The sequence below is a fragment of the Uranotaenia lowii genome, chromosome 2, assembly GCF_029784155.1.
Source record: "Uranotaenia lowii strain MFRU-FL chromosome 2, ASM2978415v1, whole genome shotgun sequence".
In the NCBI taxonomy this organism is placed as follows: domain Eukaryota; kingdom Metazoa; phylum Arthropoda; class Insecta; order Diptera; family Culicidae; genus Uranotaenia; species Uranotaenia lowii.
The window spans coordinates 320,378,347-320,399,869 of NC_073692.1; the positions used below are offsets into that span (position 1 = coordinate 320,378,347).

At 40.5% G+C, this 21,523-nt stretch overlaps 1 protein-coding gene across 3 annotated transcripts in view; it reads right to left on the reverse strand.

Moving 5' to 3' along the window:
* Positions 1-21,523, reverse strand: part of LOC129747746 (coiled-coil domain-containing protein 158) — a 44,065-nt gene continuing 22,542 nt past the window's right edge. The window contains exons 10-11 of one of the 3 annotated variants that reach the window (XM_055742092.1): positions 13,055-13,226; positions 1-1,469 (exon numbers count right to left, since the gene is read on the reverse strand). In XM_055742092.1, coding sequence (XP_055598067.1) covers positions 216-1,469; positions 13,055-13,226 — 1,426 coding nt within the window. In that variant the 3' untranslated portion in view covers positions 1-215. Of the gene's footprint in view, positions 1,470-12,653; positions 12,962-13,054; positions 13,227-21,523 lie in introns of all 3 variants that reach the window. The other 2 variants (XM_055742094.1, XM_055742093.1) reach the window with 2 other exon arrangements.

The following is a 21,523-nucleotide window of genomic DNA, read 5'->3' on the forward strand; positions in this document are numbered from 1 at the left end:
ATTTTTTTTCGCATGTTTTTCAACATCAATTTTCCCTTATCTAGTCCCTGAAATTTCATCTAAGTTGGATTCATTTCTCTACAAAAAAAAAGTTTCGCTGACTGAATGTTTGAGTCAAGACCCATCTTTGGGTCACAGTTTAGAAACAGTTAAACTGAAGCTGAAAACTATGACGTTTTTATTCTGTAAAGCGTTTCCATATAGAGTGGTAGGTATTAGAGATTGGGACTAGCACTGTTATAGTTGTTCAGCACCGTCGTCGTTGGCGACGGAGTCAGGCTCGTTTCAGGACTAGTGTTGAAAAGACTGGGACTACTGATGCTGAGGCTAGGGTAGGAATCGATAGGCTTAAAGTGGCAACTCTCTGGCAACTGGCGTGGCAAGCTATAACATCCTGGTGGATTACTTATTAGCTGCTCCTGTTGTTGATTTGTATTGAGATTGCTTCGTTCCGTTGTTTGCGCTACCGGAGGTTGGGTTCGTGTTTGATGCTGGTCCTCGACCTGTCCGTGAGTAGCCCACATTTCGATTGCTTTCATTTTGTTCCAGTGGGACGGATGCGGCTGCGGGTAATGGTGCTGGTGCAAGCGATGGCTGTGGCTGTTGTTGTTGTTGTTGCTGTGTTGGGGACTGTGTGCTTCCAGCGGGGTAACTGGATTCATCATATACTTGCTCAGTGGTGTACTGCTGTGCATCATATGGTTGTTGATAATCCTGGTACTGTTGGTGATCGTAGGCTTGCTGGTCGTATGATTCCTGTACGTATTGCTGGTTTGCGTATCCTGCTGTGTCATACTGACTCTGGTCGTACTGCTGTGAGGGATCATACTGTGAGTTGTCATACCCGGCATTCTCGTCGTACCCTTCGTTAGGCTGTTGGTATTGCTGATCTGCGGATTGTGCATAGGATTGATCCATATCTGCCGGTTGTGTGGCGTAGGGATCGACGGCGGCTGATGGTTGATACTGGTCCTGGGCTTCTGATCCATACTCTGGTTGGGGGTATCTAACCGACTGTCGAGATGCTCGTTCACTGCCCCGTACCGATTCTCGAGACAAGCGTCCACTGCTGCCGGTGCCGTCTGGTTTAACGACGTTGTCGCTGGTTCGCGATACTCGTTCTGTGTCAGCACGTCCAAACTCCGACTCCTTTCCTTGCAGCTTCGAGGCAGAGTCCTCATTGGATACCGATGCTCGTGAGAGGCGGGAGTCACTTCGTTTTTCATCGGCGTACTTGTTGCCTTTGGAGTCTGTAGCATAATCGGTGACCGAATTGTTTCGAGACAATTCTGGTGGTGGTTGCTGTTTTGTGCTTGGGTATTGTTGTCGGTCTGATGATTGTGAGTCAGGCCGTGATGTTTTTGTTGCGTTAGACGGTGAACGGATTGTGGTGTCTTCGTTTGGCTGCATAGATCTGGGTGCTGGATAGTTTGTGGCTGTGCTACCCGGTCGGGATATGCTTTTGGAGCCTAAAAAGAATTTAATTTTATCAATATTAATCCATAACAGTTGACCTGTAAGCTATGATATTTATGGAGAAATAAAGTGTGTGGTTGTCTGAATAGAAATTATCTTCGTCTCCGCATCATCCGGATCTGCCCTCTTAACACATTGCGGGTCAAAAACGAGAAATCTCGTTTTTAACGCTTGCCGCGAATGTGCTACTCTTAGAAGCATACAGTGAGCGAAATAAGAATAGAACCACTATATGTTTTGCTTGTTAAAATATGAACGTTTGAAAATCACCAAAATTTTCTTCTATAAGTTGTTTTGAATTGTTTAACGGATAAATCAAGCATAAGTTTACTTTTTTTGGACGTTGCAATTGGCGTTGAGGACCAAAACTATGGAAAAAGGGTGCGAAATAAGAATAGAACCACTTGAGTTTTTTCAACAAAAACAAGATTATTTCTAAAAATTTACTGTGTAAAAGTGAATAACAATGCTTCTACGAATTTTTTGAATAGTTTACTGCATTTTAAGGAGTTTTCTAGAACTACAAAGGTTTTCGAAGGTTTTAGAATGGTGTTTTAAGAGATGCTCTTCTAGAACTAAGGAATTTGATATTTGAGCTGTAATTCTTTACCAAACTACTTATTTTCTTAATTAAAATGACGTGAGATGATGAATCAAATATTTTCGGTTTATTATTAATCAGAAAAAAAACAGGTTGGTATTCATAAACTTAGATTTTTTTCAATAAACATCACTTTTTCCAGTCATAGATGGCAGCACTGTCTCGCCGTTAATACCAAATTAAGTCTCAATATTGACTTTTCAGGTTTATTTAGGCCCATATTCATCATTTAGATGTAATTTTCCAACACAGTTTTGTTGGAGTTCACGCTGCAGAAATCTTTTCCGGATTTGCGAAAAAAAACACCAGCACAAGAATATAACACCGCCAAAATTCCTGCACATCTCAACTTCCGGATCAATTTCAAATCATACCAATAATACTGCTAGTTATCTGGTTCATCAAGCTCCATCGGAAAGTACAAAATTATTCTGATTATCAGTCCAAGAAATTCACTTTTATGGGTTCATGTTGAAATTCTTATTTTTTGATATTGTGATCTTAGAATTTCCAAGGCGGTCACACGGTACCAAGTACTTATTTCTTGACCAAAATCATCCAGCACACCTGAATTAGACCCAGATATTCGAAAATTGCCATCAATTCGGTTTAATTGCAAGATAGTGCTGCCATCTATGACTTGAAACTAGAGAAATAGCGTTTGATTATTTAAAAATATTAGTATTTTTGAATTTGAAGCCTGTTTTTTTATTCAAATTCAGCATCAAATCTATGTTTCGTCAATTTGCATCATACTAATGAATGATAATGAAGAAATAAAGCAGTTTGATAAAGTATTATAGCTCAAGTATCAAATTCCTAAACGCTAGAGGAGCATCTCTTGAAACCTCCTTTTAAAACCTTTGAAAATATTTGAATTTCTAGAAAACTCCTTAAAATACAGTTATCTATTCAGATAATTCGTAGAAGCATTATTATTCACTTTTACACAGTAAATTTTTAGAAATAATCTTGTTTTTGTTGAAAAAACTCAAGTGGTTCTATTCTTATTTCGCACCCTTTTTCCATAGTTTTGGTCCTCAACGCCAATTGCAACGTCCAAAAAAAGTAAACTTATGCTTGATTTATCCGTTAAACAATTCAAAACAATTTATAGAACAAAGTTTTGGTGATTTTCAATCATTCATATTTTAACAAGCAAAACACATAGTGGTGCTATTCTTATTTCGCTCACTGTAGCTCAAATGTTATAATTTTTTTGACAAAACTCTATTTTACAAAATTTATCTCAATATGTTCGGTAACTCAAAGATACTAAATTTGTAAAATTTGTTTCAGCGAGTTTTGAGATAAAGTATGCCAAACTTCGGTGTTTCTCTGCCTAGATTTCTTCGCAATCCTTAATGTGTTAACTAACCTACCATGAGGGTAGAAACTTTTCATAAGGTGTGAATTTTAAAAGCTATCATACAGGGTTTTCGATTTAAAAAAAACCATATTGGGGTCAGAAAAAAGGGTGTGTTCTGGAATGAAAACCTTGGATGAAAGAATCGTTCTTTGGCCTGCCAAAAAGCCTCATGCCAAATTCAGCTCAATTGGTAAACTCTAAGGGGTTACATAACGACGTTTAAGTTGTATGGAAATTTGACATCATTTGTTCTAGATAAGCTGCAAAATCCACTCTAGGAAACCAATTTTGTTGAGCAATCGATGTAAATATGTGCGATAGATTTTAGCCAATGTTTTGATTCCAAAACTTCCCCTTTTTTTGTTCACTTATTTGCATGTTTTATAACTGCAAATTTTCAGAAATTTCTCAAATCACCCCTTCTAGTGTACCCAAAAACAAGCTATTCTGAACACTTGAAAAATACGTGTTAGAGTAAGCATCCCCAATAAACAAGTTTCCTAGACGCAAGCAAGAGATACATAATATCCTATGGAAATTTAAGTCTTTGAACGATTTTGATCACTGTATGCACAATAGACTGAGTCGATTTGGGGTCATTTTTGAATTTCTCAAACCCTGGGGTCTCAAAAGCTTCGTTTTGGTCCAAAACTCATCCATGATTTTTTGCAGAATTTTTAAGTTACGTTTACATGAGTAAATTTCAACTTTTAGGTTTGTATGGGAAAATTAAATATTTTGTACTGAAAAATCAACATCATTTTTGTTTCTTCTGTGCAACCGAGCCTGCTAATGGTTTATGTGCCAATTTATAAATTCTCCTAAGGAAATTTTCCGCTGAACAACTTCGTCGAAGACCGTTAATTCGTATCTTATTAGACAAAAAAGTTATTAGCTGTTCAACAGAGGTATGTCTTTAGGCATTGATAAACAATAAATTCAATAGACACCACTGCTGGGTGCCTTGCGAGGTATTGCATGACTACTTTTCATGCAATACTTCGCGAGGCACAAGCAGGGGGTTTCGTATATGCTGTCAATTCACATGAGGACGGAAATTGTTCATACTTTTTGCTGTTCGGGTTTTTGAGTATGTGTCCGAAAAATAATCAACCATGTACCGGAACGTAAGATAAGTATCATAACAATTTATATAACTTCTATTTTTTTCAATGTGCTGAATATTTTTTCTTTATTCTGGTTCTGGACGCAGCTTAAAATTTGCAATAATTACAATTTGACCTCTTTTAGCTTACACAATTTTAACTATGTTATACAGTATTTTTTGTCAGAAAATTTAATACGTTTGCTTCAACTTGCAACTAACGGATTGAAATCAAAATTAAAATAAAGAAGGAATCAAATAACAGATTAATAACAGTGAAATTCTAAAATAGAAAACCAATTTTTACTGAGGAAAATAAAAGGGTTTGAAGAAATGTTCATAATAAGCAGGCTAATGTTGTTTATATGTTCGTGGATTTCCACAATCCGGTATTCTTTTTTTGTTAACATGGACAATTAACAACAACAAGGAAACTCAGAAAAAAAGACATACGGGAATATTTTTAAAAAAGTTTGAACTTTTGTTTGCATTGTGAAACATAATTAAGATTAATTTGCTTTATTTGTTAAATCAAAAAAGATTTTTTTTAGCATAATGCAGACTCTTTCTTAATCCCAGTTCATGCTTTAAAAAATAAGTTGACTAAATTGATATCGTGTTTGGGAAAAACAATAGGTGATCAACAAAACGTTTATAGTAATACATCTGAAAAATATCTTAGGACCCTTCCCCCTTTTTTATTCATCATCCTCTTTTCTCTAAATTTTAGAGTCTAAAAATTTAATGAGAAAGATTAAGTTTTACTTTGACGGATTATTAGATGTTGAAAACCTTCAATTGCTAATTAGTAATGCTGAGTTTTGCTAATTTTATCAAATATGTATTCAAAATAAAATATTTCATTGTTGATTAGTTTAAAGTTTTTAACTCTCACTAAAACAGTATGTTTGACAGCAATCCTAATATAAATTCAATAATATGATAAACATTTATCCTTCTAAACTGTCGTGAACTATTTTTGTTCTTTTTTTTTGTTGTATATTATAGGTAATACACATTCTACTCAACAAGTAAGAGAGGTTTAATCTAAAGAACGTAGCCAAAAGTAGCACTATTAGACATTTAAACAGTTTTCGAAAAAAATAACCTCATTCACAAAACATCAATAAATAAAATGTGTTAAATAATGTGTTACACTGAAATCGAAAAAAAAATAAAGAGATCACGGTTATCATAATTTGTATAGTGTTTCACGCGTAACAAGTTCAGTCTCTATAAACAGTCAGTGTCAGTTATAAGGAAGTTCTTGCGAAAAAAAATTTCTAGAATAGGATTAAAACACACTAGATCGCACTGGTCAAAAGTGCTTCCAGATCTTATCCTTTTTCCCACACTCCAAAATCAAATTATTTGCTAGGATGCAGAGGTGACCTCGGTCCTGAAGCACAAATTTAATTCTTTCATTCCTTCTTCTATTTTCCTACCTATCTATTGACTACTAGGACGTGGCCGGCGCCGTTCTTGATAATCAAAGAGAGAGTATCAGTTTTGTGCATTGAAAATGAGCTGCTAAAGCCCAAGCACCATTCTTTTGACCTCTGCGCAAAATTGATAGCCTCGGTCAATCACGGAGTAGCAACCATTGGCGACGTGGAAATCTTTCTACTGAGCCACGCTTGCAATCATGGTTTTCGAGATGCTTCATTGTTAAAAAAGTTAAGAGTTAAACAATGATATCATAAATTAACAATCAAAAGAAACTATAAAAAAACAATATGTGAAGTCATTTAGTAAAAATTTTTAATGGAGCATTTCGGGTTCAATGATTCAGGTGGATATGAGTAGTCAATCAAGCTAAGCTAAGCTAAGCTAATACTTCGCGAGGCACAAGCAGGGGTGTCAATTGAAAGACATACCCCTGTTAAACAGCTAATAACTTTTTTGTCTAATAAGTTACGAATTTACGGCTTTCGACAAAGTTGTTCAGCGGAAAATTTCCTTAGGAGAATTTATAAATTGGCACATAAACCATTAGCAGGCTCGGTTGCACAGTAGAAACAAAAACGATGTTGATTTTTCAGTACAAAATATTCAATTTTCCCATACAAACTTAAAAGTCCAAATTTACTCATGTAAACGTTACTTAAAAATTTTGCAAAAAATCATGGATGAGTTTTGAACCAAAACGAAGCTTTTGAGACCCCAGGGTTTGAGAAATTCAAAAATGACCCCAAATCGACTCAGTCTAATGCACAACTCTATTTTTCATTTCCTCACCCGAACTTGCTTCCAATAACTAAATGAATTATGAAATCCCTATTTTGGGAAACTCATAAATTGATTTGCTGCCTCACAGTCCCCACAATTGTTTAAAATCGAAAAACATTACTCTACTTCAGTGGTTTTCAAAGTGGTCCCTACCGTCCTCGGGGGCGTTGAGAGCTTCCAGAGGGGCGGTGAGCTGAATTTTGGAATTTGGGAGGACTCAGGGGACGGTGAGGTCGTAATTCACATATTCACAAATCACGAAACAACGTAGATTTGAAATGAGCATCGAACGATGCAAAACATTGAAATTACGTTTAGAACTAAACATCAGGTTCAAGACTAAAATATCTATAATTTAACAGAGCTGCTCAAATTTTTATTCCAGTATTTTTACCTAAAAATGTATCTGTAGGGAATAAGAGAGAGTATAGAGGATTATTGAGTAAAAGAAATGCTGAAGGTGACTGAAATTCGATGAACGTGCGTGCTAACGGATTATGTGAAACGGGATGGCCGTTACGACGTTAGGTTTCGGTGAATGCAAATGTGTGAGTGCGTATAAATGAACTCTGGAATAGCAAATAGGAGTTGAAAGAAATCATGTTTTGAATGTGTGTGAGTGTGAACGATCGTGCTACGAATCAAGTGTTTGTGGATTCGAGCTGGGGACGCTTTAAGGCAGTTAAGTGAAATAATTTCGAGAGGACAGACGCGGATTAGAAATATGTAGTGATGGTGAAGAAAAAAAGAAACGGTTTCGAACCAGAAACGTCCGGTCACTACAGTATCTTACAGGTTTTTTCTTTTAAATTGTTACTGATTTTGTATACACTTTACATGTTGACTTTTTTTGTAAGATTATTTTGGTTTATAACTAAAAAAGATTAATTTTAGATGGCAACCGAAAAAATCTGTATAAAAAGGCGTCATCTGTGATTAAGTGGTATATTTTTTGGAAAAAATATGAAAGATTTTATTAGTTAAAAGAATTTTTATTTTAAGTTTTTATTTGTTCATCTTTAATTCAATCGATTCAAAAATCAGTTGTGCCATTTGCCATGGATAAACTTTTAATCTATTCAGTTGTCATTAACATTGCCGGAATTCAATTATTAGAATTTAACTTAAACTCCGAGACCGCGGAATGCTGCAAAACTTTTAACAGGACTCAAATTCAGAAATCAAGAAATAATACTATTTTTACGTTCTTCCACCGGCTTGTCATTTATTAGGTAATTCAAAAATCCAAATAATGGTGAATATATAATTTAATTTACCTTAATTATGATTTGATACCAGAACAAACTAATCAATCAGTTTAAGTAATTGTTCAGGAAGGGCGTTAAGCTCGAAAATGTTGCAAAAGGGGCGGTGAGTGAAAAAAGTTTGAAAACCACACTGCTCTACTTAAAACAGTCAGAGTTCGGGTGATTAAAATTATTTAAAAAAGGGGTTTTGTTTTCAAATGATACGTTAAAACGTAGAATTCCGTTCAAAAGGTTATGAAAATTATAACAAACAAACAAGTATCTCAAAATACTCCACACTCCCCTATTTATTTATTTACATAGTATTCCGTCTCACGACATAACTTGACGAACATAATTCCTAAAATTCACTCGGTCCATGGCAACCGTTCTCCAATTCCTCGAGCACCCCACATTCGCCAGATCACGCTCCACTTGGTGTAACCACCTCGCTCGTTGCGCCCCCGCTCGTCTTGTTCCTACCGGATTCGTAGCGAACACCTGTTTTGCAGGACAGTCGTCCGGCATTCTCGCAACATGTCCCGCCCAGCTTTCACCACTTTCTGGATACTGGGTTCGCCGTAGAGTCGCGCGAGCTCGTGGTTCATTCTTCGCCTCCACACTCCGTTCTCCTGTACGCCACCAAAGATGGTTCTTAACACTCGTCGCTCAAATACTCCGAGTGTACGCAGGTCCTCCTCGAGCAATATCCATGTCTCGTGCCCGTAGAGAACAACCGGTCTAATTAGCGTCATATACAGGTTATACTTCGTGCGAGGGCTAAGTCTTCTCGACCTCAGTCGCTTGTGGAGTCCATAGTAGGCACGACTTCCGCTGATAATTCGCCTCCGGATCTCACGGCTGGTGTCATTGTCTGCGGTCACCAGTGAGCCGAGATAGACAAAGTCTTTGATTATCTCCAGCTCGTCGCCGTCGATCGTGACCTTGTTATTACTGGACAAGCGGGTTCGGTCGGTCTCAGATCCGCAGGCCAGCATGTACTTCGTCTTGGACGTATTAATCATCAACCCAATCCTTCCTGCTTTGCGTTTCAGTTTGCGGTAGATGTCTTCCACCGCCGCAGATGATCTGCCGACTATATCAATGTCATCGGCAAAGCAGATAAGTTGACTGGATCTGTTGAAAATCGTGCCCCGCATTTCGCCCACCGCTTGTCGAATAACACCTTCTAGCGCCACGTTGAACATCATGCAGGATAGACACTCACCTTGTCGAAGCCCCCTGCGCGATTCGAATGAACTCGACAATTCACCCGAGATCCGCACACAGCATTGCGTTCCATCCATCGTCGCCTTGATCAGTCTGATCAGCTTCCCGGAAAAGCCGTTCTCGTCCATGATTTTCCATAGCTCGTTACGGTCGATCGTGTCGTATGCGGCTTTGAAGTCGATGAATAGATGGTGCGTGGGGACTTGGTGTTCCCGGCATTTTTGGAGGATTTGCCGTAATGTGAATATCTGGTCCGTCGTTGACCGTCCCTCCTTGAAGCCGGCCTGATGACTTCCCACGAATCTGTTTGCTTGTGGCGTTAGGCGGCGGAGTAGGATTCGGGACAGCACTTTGTAGGCGGCATTGAGGACAGTGATCGCTCGGTAGTTCTCACAGTTCAATTTGTCGCCCTTCTTGTAGATGGGGCATATTACCCCCTCCTTCCACTCCTCCGGTAGCTGTTCTATGTCCCAGATCCGGACTATCAACCGGTGTAGGCAATCGGCCAACTTGTCCGGGCCCATTTTGATGAGTTCAGCTGCGATGCCATACTTCCCAGCCGACTTATTTCTATTCAGCTGGCGAATGGCTTCCTTAACTTCACTCATCGTTGGGATTGGCTCCTCTACGTCGTTGGCTACGCCGGCGATGTACCTTCCCCCACCGTTTTGATCTCCTGCATGTGCGCCGTTCAGGTGTTCATCGAAGTGCTGCTTCCACCTTTTGATCACCTCACGATTGTCCGTCAGGATGCCTCCGTCCTTATCCCGGCACATTTCGACTCGCGGCACGAAGCCTTTGCGGGATGCGTTGAGTTTCTGATAGAACTTTCGTGTTTCTTGGGAACGATGCAGCTGCTCCAGCTCCTCGAGCTCCTCCTCCTCCAGGCGGTGCTTTTTCTCCTGGAAAATTCGGACTCGCTGCCTCTTCCGCTGTCGGTGATTTTCCACACTTCGACGGGTGCCTCTTTGCACTACTGCCGCCCGCGCGGCATTCGCTTCGTCCATCACCCTCCTACACTCCTCGTCGAACCAGTCGTTCCGTCTAGATCGCTCCACATAACCGATGACGTTCTCCGCAGCACTGTTGATGGCTGTCTTGATGGTATCCCAACAGTCCTCAAGAGGGGCTTCATCAAGCTCGCCCTCTGCCGGCAGCGCTGCTTCGACCGATTGCGCGTAGTCTGCCGCGACCTCAGGTTGCTTCAGTCGCGCGATATTTAACCGAGGCGGGCGCCGGTTGCGTGTGTTGTTCACTACGGAGAGTTTTGGGCGCATCTCCGCCATCACCAGATAGTGGTATGACTCGGTGTTGGCGCCTCGACAGGATCTGACACGTCGATGATGTCCGAGAAGTGCCGACTGTCAATCAAAACGTGGTCGATCTGTGCTTGCGTTTGGTACGGTGATCTCCAGGTGTACTTGTGTGGGAGGCGGTGCTGGAAAAAGGTACTACGGAAAAAGGTACTACATTCGTTTGGAGGCGGCGAAATCTATCAGTCTGAGGCCGTTTTTGTTGGTCAGCTGGTGCGCACTGAACCTTCCAATTGTCGGTTTAAATTCCTCCTCCTGGCCGACCTGAGCGTTGAAATCCCCGATGACGATCTTGATATCATGTTTTGGGCAACGGTCGTATTCACGCTCCAGCTGCGCGTAAAATTCGTCTTTGTCGTCACCGGTACTTCCGAGGTGAGGGCTGTGCACGTTGATGATGCTGATGTTGAAGAACCGTCCCTTGATTCTCAACCGGCACATTCGTGATTGATCGGCCACCACCCGATCACGCGCTTTTGCATCTTTCCCATCACTATAAAAGCTGTTCCAAGCTCGTGTGTGTTGCCGCAGCTCTGGTAGATGGCACGACCATCTGGATACGTTCGTACCGAGGAGCCCTTCCAGCATACCTCCTGCAGCGCTACGATGTCGAATTTGCGGCTCTTCAATTCGTTGGAGAGCACGTGGGTACTGCCCACAAAAGTTACAGATCGGCAGTTCCATGTTCCAAGTTTCCAATCGCTAGTCCCTTTTCGTCGCGTGGGTCTTTGCCGATTTTCATCCAAAATTTGTTGTTCGTTGTTCGTTGCTTATGTTTTTGTAGTCACGGGCTCGCAAGGCCCGCAGTTAACCCCACTATCTCGCAGGAGGACCGTCGTGATGTTGCTGTTTTGGGTCCCGAACACCACCAGGACGTTGTTGCACTCCGCACGCCGCCCCTGACATGGAAACAGACGCGTACGAAGCCCCCTAACTCAGTCTGCATGCGACCAAAGCATCCACAGGGGTTGGGGACCCGATCTCCGCTAAGGTTGCTCGCACCCCAGCTAGCACCACGGGGAGGTAGAGAATCGGACACACTCCCCTATATATTTAAGGAAAAAAAAGATTATGGCCATTCTAATTTAAAAAAAAATTGTTGTAAAACATTACTTTTCAATCTTTTCAATCAATCAAAATTTTTCCAGTTGATGTAGAAAAAAATTGGAAAATGGATTGGAAAGTTGACGTTATTTGACACATTGTGGCTCATTATATTCTCGAATTATTCACTAACAATTACAACAATTTTTGTATGAAAAAAGCTAAAATTGTATTTAAAAATTGAAAATTCTCATGTACATGTAGTCCCTTGAAAAGTACGGTTTTACACATCTTTTTTATTTTATTTGTGGCCATGATCTTAAAAAAATCTTAAAAATATATTAATATGCCAAACATAAAGTTCTAGCTTTTTAAACACTAATTTATCTACAGCGTTCAGTCCGAATCATTTGTTTCTTCGATTTTGAATATCGTAAACATTTTAATACTGTATTTAGTCTGAAGATCATATTTGAGTAACATTACAAGGTTTTGAAAATTATAAATTCTGTACAAATTACTTGAGGAACATCTTTATCTTCAGTGGTTTTAGTTAGGAGTACCAAATTAACACACCTAGAACTCTAACGGATACAAAAATCTCGTGCGGATTAGGGTTAAAGGGTTAAGTTTTAATGTGACTTCCGATAACTTGGGATATAATATAAGATTGTTACAGTAATTGTAATCAAGAGTCTTATAAAGCCCAACCATTTTGTAGAGAGAAAAGCCGCGTACATTATACATCGTCAATATGAGAAAACAAAAGCTAAAAGCACTCTGCATGCTAGAGTTTTGAAGGGAAACCCCAAATGAAAGCATAATGATGTGAGAAGCCAGCAGCGGATGATTTGGCTCCCTTCGATTGTTGAAAGAAAAACACAGTTCCTAAAATAAGCTGACAAAAGTTCGCGTGAGTTTATAGCGTGTTGTGAGTAAAGTTGTAGGGGCGTTTGTTCTGTTGTCTTGTGATGTGAGTTTTTTTTTTTTGTGGCGGATGGAACCAAAAAACTACTGTAACGAACGATTCTAGGTATACCTTCGTATTTCCCATCATCTCGCACAGCGTACTGTTTCGGGGTTGGGCTCGAGTAATTTTGGGCGAGGACCGCTGCATTTACAGAGTCAGCGGCAGCGCTGGGTGTTGAATAGCTGGCATAATTTGTTGGATTAGGTCTATTAGAGGAAGCATAATCAGTCGTTGAATAGCGATTGTCGTTCGGATTATCAACGGAATTGGTAGCGTATTGATTGATATCTTGAGCGATGGCGGCAGCATTGACAGCATTTGTTTCTATTCGTTGTGAGAGGAAATCGAAATTGTTTTGGAGGATATCTATTTCCTGCCTTTAGGGGTTAAGCCGCATTTTTTTGGGGAGAAAATAGAAACAGAGAAAACAGAACAGATCGTTAATGGGATCCTGTGTTTTTATTACGTACCTGGGCGGGTTCGTGATTGGAGCCTGTGGACAGATTAGAATCCGATTCCAAGTGGTCGGCACTGCACTTTCGCTTCTGGAATACCGGACTAATTTCTTTGTAGTTTGTCCAAAGTTGCTTCAAGCGTTCCATCAGCTCGTTATTGGTTTGCCTTAGCTCTTTTTTCTCATCTCTAAATGTTAACAAGAAAATGAATCAATACACAAACTACCAGAAACAATTTTAACTGGAAGTGCGCAGATAAATTAAACAGGTGAAATAGAGCTTTAAAAATAATCAAAATCCAAAAATGCAATTTTGTTATATTGAAAATTTAAATATTCATTTTGATATAAGGTCTCAGAAGATATGCATGCAGATCATCTGATTTATTCTTCTAACTATACACTTATACATACTTCATCAAAAATGACAAATCTACTACTAATCATACTGTACAGTACAAACACAATATTCAGGAGATCTAGAAACGTCACGATACCTGAAGATACAGTTAACGTTTTCTAATGATTATTGTTATGCTATAATACTGAAGTGATGCTGAAGGCACGATCGATCTAAGGCCGAATTTATGTTTCAAAATACAACTGATCTCTCCCTCTAGCTCTCACACTCCTCCTGGCCCGTCTCGGTTTCTGGTTCTTTTTCGGTTTTCGGTTTCGGTTTCGGGCTGATCCGCACGTTGACATCGATCTTAATAGGGTGTCGCTTTGTACAGGCCACGTGCTCTGCGTTCAACGCGTTCGTCCCTTTGCCATGATCGCCTAGAGTGGCCGTTACAAAGGGACGTGAACAGGGGCGAGTACCGTTTGATGATAGTGGTGGGGGCACCGAATCCGAGATTCCACCCGGACGTTCCACTTCCAGTCGATGATGCCGTTGGCTCGTGACCAATGGTGGAGTAGTGGTACGGGTCTCGAACGGTGTTGTATAGCGATGCGGACATCCGGTCACGATCGGTGGCGGTGCTGGGATCAGCGGTCGAAAAACGGACACGTTTTCGGACAATCGAACGTCTTCTGTTTTCCAATGATGAATGGTGGTGAATTTGATGTCGAAGGGAGTCAGTTCAAAGTTTGTTGGGACATACGGTGTGCGGGAGATGTGCAGGGGTTGAGAAAAGAACCGAAAAACCAAGCGTTAGGAAGAGTGTTCAGATGCTAGAGAAGTTACGAAGAACATACTGCAAATACTTTATGAACAAATCGATACAGTTTAAGATACTCTTACAGTTTAAGATCTTAGGAATTAATAAAATAATATTAATAAACAAACGAAATGGTCAAATAAGATTGCGTGTGATCTCTTACATTTTAAATGTGTTTATCAGTGTTTGAATAATATCTGTTCCAAGCCTGCCTAGCCAGAACGAATTTTAAGATACAAGTTAAAATTATGCTTGAAGATTGCATTGCTTCTGGTAAATCTGATAATAAAAATATTGAAATCTAAATAACAATTTGGCATTCATATTGCTGGAAATTTTGCTGGAAAATCAGCAGGACGAAAACCAGCAAAAAAAAATGTTTATAGCATTTGGCAGTCGAGCGTTTGGGACATTATCTGTGTCGAAATGTGAATTTGAAATGAATAAACTGACAGTTCCGGAAATGGCTGTGCTTTGAGTGATAATTCACCAATAGACATCCGAAAATCCGTTCGTTGATCATTGTAAATTCCCAATCTGGCGAGTTAGGCAGATTTGCCCTAGCCATCAAAACCCAAAGAAAAAAATAATCCCCAATCAAAGTATTTTTGAAATTTTACATATAAAGGTATTAGGTACATATTCGATGCCCCTGTTTTAAAAAATAACATTTTGAAACTGTGCTGTGTTTGTAAAAAAAAAGTTCAGTACATTATAAGAGCGAGTTCAATGGTGTTGGGAAAAAGTGGTAGAAATTTTGACACGGCACATTTTGAAAATTTTGCCATGCAAAAACATTTTCAAGATCTGTGGCCTTCTAGTTTTTTTACAACACGTGTTGTATTTTCGCATGCTGTGATGCAAAAATAGCAATATCACATACGGCTGAAATAGAAACAGTGTTGTAAAAAAATACAACACCCCAACATCTTGAAAACATTTTTGCATGGTAAAATTTTCAAAATGTCAGAATTTCTACCACTTTTCCCCAACACCAGTGAACTTGCTCTAAATGGCGAACACGAAATTATTGCGACACATTCAACAGGGCATAACTTTTACCATTGGGTAAAAATCAACAAAATTTTGCACACTTTCACATTAAAGTGTTTTGTTTACATGCTGTCAAACTCGAAGACGTGTTTTTCGATTTAACGCAAATGGAGGTGAACCCGCGAGTCGAGAGAACAAACTCTTTCCAAACACATGGAATTTCCTGACCTGTCGCACCGGCAGTTGGGAAAAATGTTGAACATTTATAACTCAACCATCTCCAGAGTATTGAAGCGGTTCCAGGAGCGGTTGACGTTGGACCACGGCAAAGAAGCTGGAAGAAAACCGGGACTGGAGAACAAAAAGACGAAGGAAAAGGTGAAGCGGATGATTAAAGCAAATCCCAACGTCTCAAGCCGGGATTTGACTAAAAAGATCGGCCGGCATCCAGAATGCAAAGAAAAGAGCTGGACTACATACATACAAGGTACAGAGCTTCCCAAACCAATAATCGACGGCTAAAACTCGGGCACGAAAGCTCTACGGGAAGATGCTGACAAAATAGGGCTGCTGAGTGATGGACGATGAAGAGTTTATTAAAACTGATATTAAGCGAATTTTGGGGTTGGAGTTTTTCACCGACAAGAAATGTCGAAGTTCGCCTCCAAATATCTCGTTTGGCAGGCCATCTGCTCTTGCGAACTGAGGAGTGAGCTTTCGTGACAAAAGCACAGTAAATGGCGAGATCTACAAATCTGAGTGTCTCGAGAAGCGCCTTTTGTCGTTCATGCAGCAGCACGATGAAACTCCGCTATTTTGGCCAGATTTGGCATCATACCACTATTCTCAAGGTGTCATGGAGTGGTATAAGGCCAATTTTTCAATTTTGATCCAAAGAACACCCGCCAAACTGTCGGGAGCTGCGTCCCCGTGGAGCACTACTGGGCAATAATGAAGCAGGAACTTCAGAAGAGCAAAAAGACAGTCAAAGACGAGAAGGATATGTTAAGAAAATGGAAAAAATTGAAACTGGTACCGGAAGACACTGTAAAGACTTTGATGGAGGGCATCAAGCGAAAATACGTTCAATTTTATTTTCGATTTGATTCGAGTTCGATTAATTTTTCATTTGATTTTTGAAGTAAGTTGTTGCGTAAACTCTTCGGATCTAATAATCAAAGGTTTGAAGAACCTCTTAGCTGAATGAAACTATTATTTCAAAGTAGTCGAAGATTCCTTTGAATTCAGCTACAGTACTAATAATCAAAGGTTTGAAGAACCTCTTAGCTGAATGAAACTATTATTTCAAAGTAGTCGAAGATTCCTTTGAATTCAGCTACAGTACATACTGTAGCTGAATTCAAAGGAATCTTCGACTTCTTCGGATCTATTTCAAACACCGTTCCTTGTAGCAGTATGAAACAGCTCAAGCTGAAATATATTCACTGCCTTCATGAATATAATATATTGAAATATGTACTGTTTAACTTACAAATTTTTAGTATTTTACGAGCTCCTGACACTACGATACTACGTGGACCCTTTATTCCTTTTCCCCTTGTAACCCTTAATTAGGGTGTTATGTTATACGAGCCTAATCGAACCAACCAGTGTCGTTAGATAAGCTTAGATAGCAATGTTGAGGCAACTTACTTTTGTGTTTCTTATTAAAACGTCGTGCACTTAGCCGGGCTGAGTACTTCAGTTTCCCACAGTCGAAGGTATTAGGTATTTCCTAAATCTGATTTGACGAAGTATTTATCAATCGTGATTATAAGTTATACATTGGCTAGAACTTATAATTCTACTCCGATTGAGGCTGAAATTAAGCACTCTTCGTTGAAACGATTGTTTAACTAAATCCGAGATAACCTCAACAGGTTTTCAACACCACTTTATGGCTCTTCTGTGGTTAGATTTTTGTATAGTCGATAACTGTTTAAATTAAATAGATAGGTATTATACCTTCTTCTCCTAGGCTTTCTATCTAGACTTTTCAAATTAATAGCAAACTTAATAATCTCACTGACTGTCCACGTTTAATGTAATTCCTCGTTTTTTTTCCTAACCATCTTTGTGATTTATATTCGACTGTCACTTGTCAAACGCTGCCATCAGATTCACCGGTTTATTTTGATTCCTCCGCGACTTTAGAGTTGGGAGATAGTTCGGACATCTGTGGCCATCTGTATAAAACTACCCTAAAATTTCGGTTTGATTCCAAACTTTATAAGAAAATTAGCATAACATTTTCGGTGTCGCAATAATTTCGTGTTCGCCCTTTAACCTTTGCTTGACCCATTTTTTTTACAAGATGGAAATTTGACTTCAAACCAAAACAGCCGGGAATTTGCTGCCGTGTGTGGGTTCGTCCCACTAAAACCACCTTGGGCTTCGTGTGCCAGATGTGCCCCTTGGTTTCACCAAAGGTTTCACTCTATGATACTACATCAAGGGGTAGGCTGTGCTCATGCACTTATACATCTCACCCTTTTCCTCTTTCTCAATTCATCTTTCTCCTTTTCTCTATCGCCAACTTCAGACTGGTACGGGAGACCCCGAGACGTGTGCCGTTTAGGTAACGCTTTCATAGTAACTCACGCCCGTCACAGCATTCACTATCCCGGAGACCTCGAGACGTGTGCCGATTAGGTAACGCTTTCAAAGTAACTCGCGCCCGTCACAGCATCCACTTACGCAGGATTTCTAACCACCAAGACATGGCCGATTGAGAAACTACCAAGCTAGAATCCCGTCACGACCACCCCGAATGGTATCTTCGCTTCCTTTTGCTGCAGGAAAGATCGTAGCTGAGTAGGTGAGACCTTTTAAGTCCCACCATGAGTCCAGATTAGGGTTATACCGCGCCCTAAGATCGCGTTGCTTTTGAATAGAAGTGTCATACGAGGCCCAAGACCTTCCATTAGCTTGTCAAGTTTGGTTGACTATCTTGCTCTCTCCGTTCATCATCTTTCCTGATTCGTATTAAATCGCGCATGATTTGCGAGATTTCGTCGACTATAGCACGCCACGACTGTTCGTCGCGACACATTTCACTCACAATAGTTTCAGCGTTCAAATTTTGAAGTTGTTGACGCCTTGAAATGAACCTGGGGCAGACAAAGATAGCATGTTCTGCCGATTCCTCCGTATCTACGCATTCCGGGCAATAAGGCGAGCTGATAAGCTTAAACCGATGAAGGTATTGCTCAAAGCACCCATGACCCGAAAGGAACTGCGTCAGGTAGAAGTTGACCTCTCCATACTTCCGATTTACCCAGTCTGAAAGTCGCGGGATTAGCCTATGTGTCCATCTTGCGTTGTTCGATGCGTCCCATTGCTCCTGCCACTTGAGCATTGACGCTGCTCGTTGAATTTTACGCACTCCTATAACAGCTCTTGCATTGTACACTCCATATCCTCCGCCAGAGTTATATCGATGGGAATCATGCCCGCGATGACAAAAGCTGCATCTGCTGATATGGTCCTGTATGCACAGGAAACTCGCATGGCTATCAGCCGATGTGTGCTGCGTAATTTGGATCTGTTGCGCTCTACTTCTATCGCGGAGCTCCAGGCCGCTCCACCGTATCGTAGTTTGGACAGTGCTACGCTCGCAAGGAGACGTCTCTTGGTACTCTTCGGACCATGGCAGTTCGGCATAATCCAGGCCAATGAATCGATGACTTTCGATGCACTTCCACAACAGTATTTGACATGTGCACCAAAACTTAAGCGATTGTCGACCATTACTCCAAGGTATTTCAGCTGCTGTTTCGAAGATGTCGTGTACCCTCCAACAGTAATCTCCATATGCGACACAACTCTTTTATTGGTCACGAGCAGAACTTCTGTTTTATGGTGAGCTATCTGAAGCTTAACCCCCTCCATCCAGATGCCAACCCTTTCTACGGACACCGTTGCAAGGTCTTCTACCTCCTCGATTGTTTCGCCGGTTAAAACAGTAGATCGTAACTCAGTTTCGGTTTCGTACGTCAGGACTCGATTTTCGAAGAAGCTTCCTATTATCCTGCAGAGGGTATTGGGAACACGCATCCTGTGAAGCGCTTTGGCAATCGCTTCCCAGCTGGCATTGTTGAAGGCATTCTTAACGTCGGTTGTCACAATGGCGCATGGCGATTTTCGAAGAAGCTTCCTATTATCCTGCAGAGGGTATTGGGCACACGCATCCTGTGAAGCGCTTTGGCAATCTATTCCCAGCTGGCATTGTTGAAGGCATTCTTAACGTCGGTTGTCACAATAGCGCAGTATCGAACACCTGTCCGCTTCTTTTTATATGCGCGCTTCGCGTACTCTGTCACCATTCGGATGGCGTCCACCGTAGATCTCCCTTTTTGAAAACCGAACTGTCTGTCCGACAGTCCACTTTCGCCTTCTGTGTTGATAATAAGTCTGTTGAATATTATTCTCTCCAGTAGCTTACCAAGGGTGTCAAGCAGACAAATGGGTCTGTATGATGACGGGTGCCCTGGGGGTTTCCCAGGTTTCGGTAGTAGCACCAGCTTCGCCGTTTTCCACGAATTGGGAAACGATCCCTCGTCGAGACACTTTTGTAGCACCACTCTGAAAGTATCCGGAATGGTCTGTACCGCCACCTTCAGCACTGCATCCGGATCAGGGGCCTTATTCACCGCAAGTTTCTTGGCAATAGCCACAAGTTCCTCATTCGTTACTGGCTCGATGTCGTGGGAATCCGCGTCGTACGGGGTAAGTGGTCACTGCGTCGGGCCATGTTGCGGGAAAAGATGTGCAACGATCTCTCCCAGTTTTTCCGGACACTTTTCGTTCGGCGACCTTGGGCCACCGAATTTCGCCAGTGCAACTTTATAGGCTTGGCCCCATGGGTTATCATCTACGCTCTGGCATAACGCTCTGTAGCAGTTCTCTTTGCTTGATTTAATAGCTCGCTTAAGTGCCACCCTGGCTGCTCGATAAACGGCACCTCTCGTTTCTCTATCGGCTTCGTTTCTCGCCCGTTGAGTTCGTCGTCTGGCTTTTAGACAGCTAGTACGAAGCTCAGCTATTTCTGAGGTCCACCAGTAAGCCGGTCGTCGCCACCACTTCGGTGTATTTTTTCTGGGCATGGTCATGTCGCACACAGCTACCATCATTTTCGTCAGCTGCTCAGCATTATGGATCTGGGATGCCTCCTGCATGTATACAGCTTCGGTGCACACTTCCTTGTCGAAAACTTTAGTCTTCCATCTCCGCTCGTGCACTGGCAGTTGCCTCACTGCTACCGGATTTCGGTCTCCTACGCTATAGCGTATTGCCTGGTGATCGCTGTGTGTATAGCCGTCACACACTCTCCAGTTCATGTCAGTTTTTACTGATGGACTCGCAAAGGTGATATCAATCACTGACGTTCTGTCTGGTATTCCATGCTTGCGATAGGTGCGGATGGATCCGGTGTTGCACAGCTCAACCTCCAGTCTTGCGAAGGACTCTAGTAGACTGTGGCCCCTAGGGTTGTTGCTTGACCCATAGTCACCCCCATTTAACACATTTTGAAAAGTGTTCCAAAAATTGGAATAATTTGTGATATTTTCTGCCTGACAGAAAAAGGAACTTTGTAATGTGTTAATATAAGTTCCTACAAGACAATTTTATGTGGTGTTGTTTGTATGTAAATTATATACAGAACTTTTAAGAATTTTAGAATTAAATCTGAATATATTTCTGAAAAGTAAATTTTGAAGTAATAATGAAGTTATTTGCCAGCTATATTTTAATAGATCTTTGAATTCTTTTATCCAAATGAAGTTAGAAATATAGAACTTATATTTCAGATCTATCTCATTTAAATTTAAAAGTAAGCATTCAATGCAAGGATATCCATCCAATGTAAAATTTTGAGCAAATCTGATCCGACCTGGATGCCTAGGATTATGTAAAAAAGCTTAGATTTTGCCTGGACTCATTCACATTTTTTTTCCTTTATTAAAAAAGACTCTAAAAAAATTGGAATAGTTTTAAGATTTTTTGGTTAAAATTTCGATAAAACAATATCTACTGTTTCAGATATTTTTTTTTCTAATTTTACCTTGTTTTTTTTTGAATAATTTTTCTAAAAAAACTTAATAACTATAATCCGATACGAACATTTGCAAATTTCTTCAATCGTATGCAATGATTTAACAAAAGAAGCATTCTTGCACATATGGATTTTCCATCGCAATTTAATATAAGGTTCGTCACTTATTTGGAGTTGATGTCTGTTGATTTTTACGGCGCATTTACTAAAATTTCGCCATAAAACAAATGCAGAAAATAAAATTTATTTGACATACTATTGATTTAACACGTTC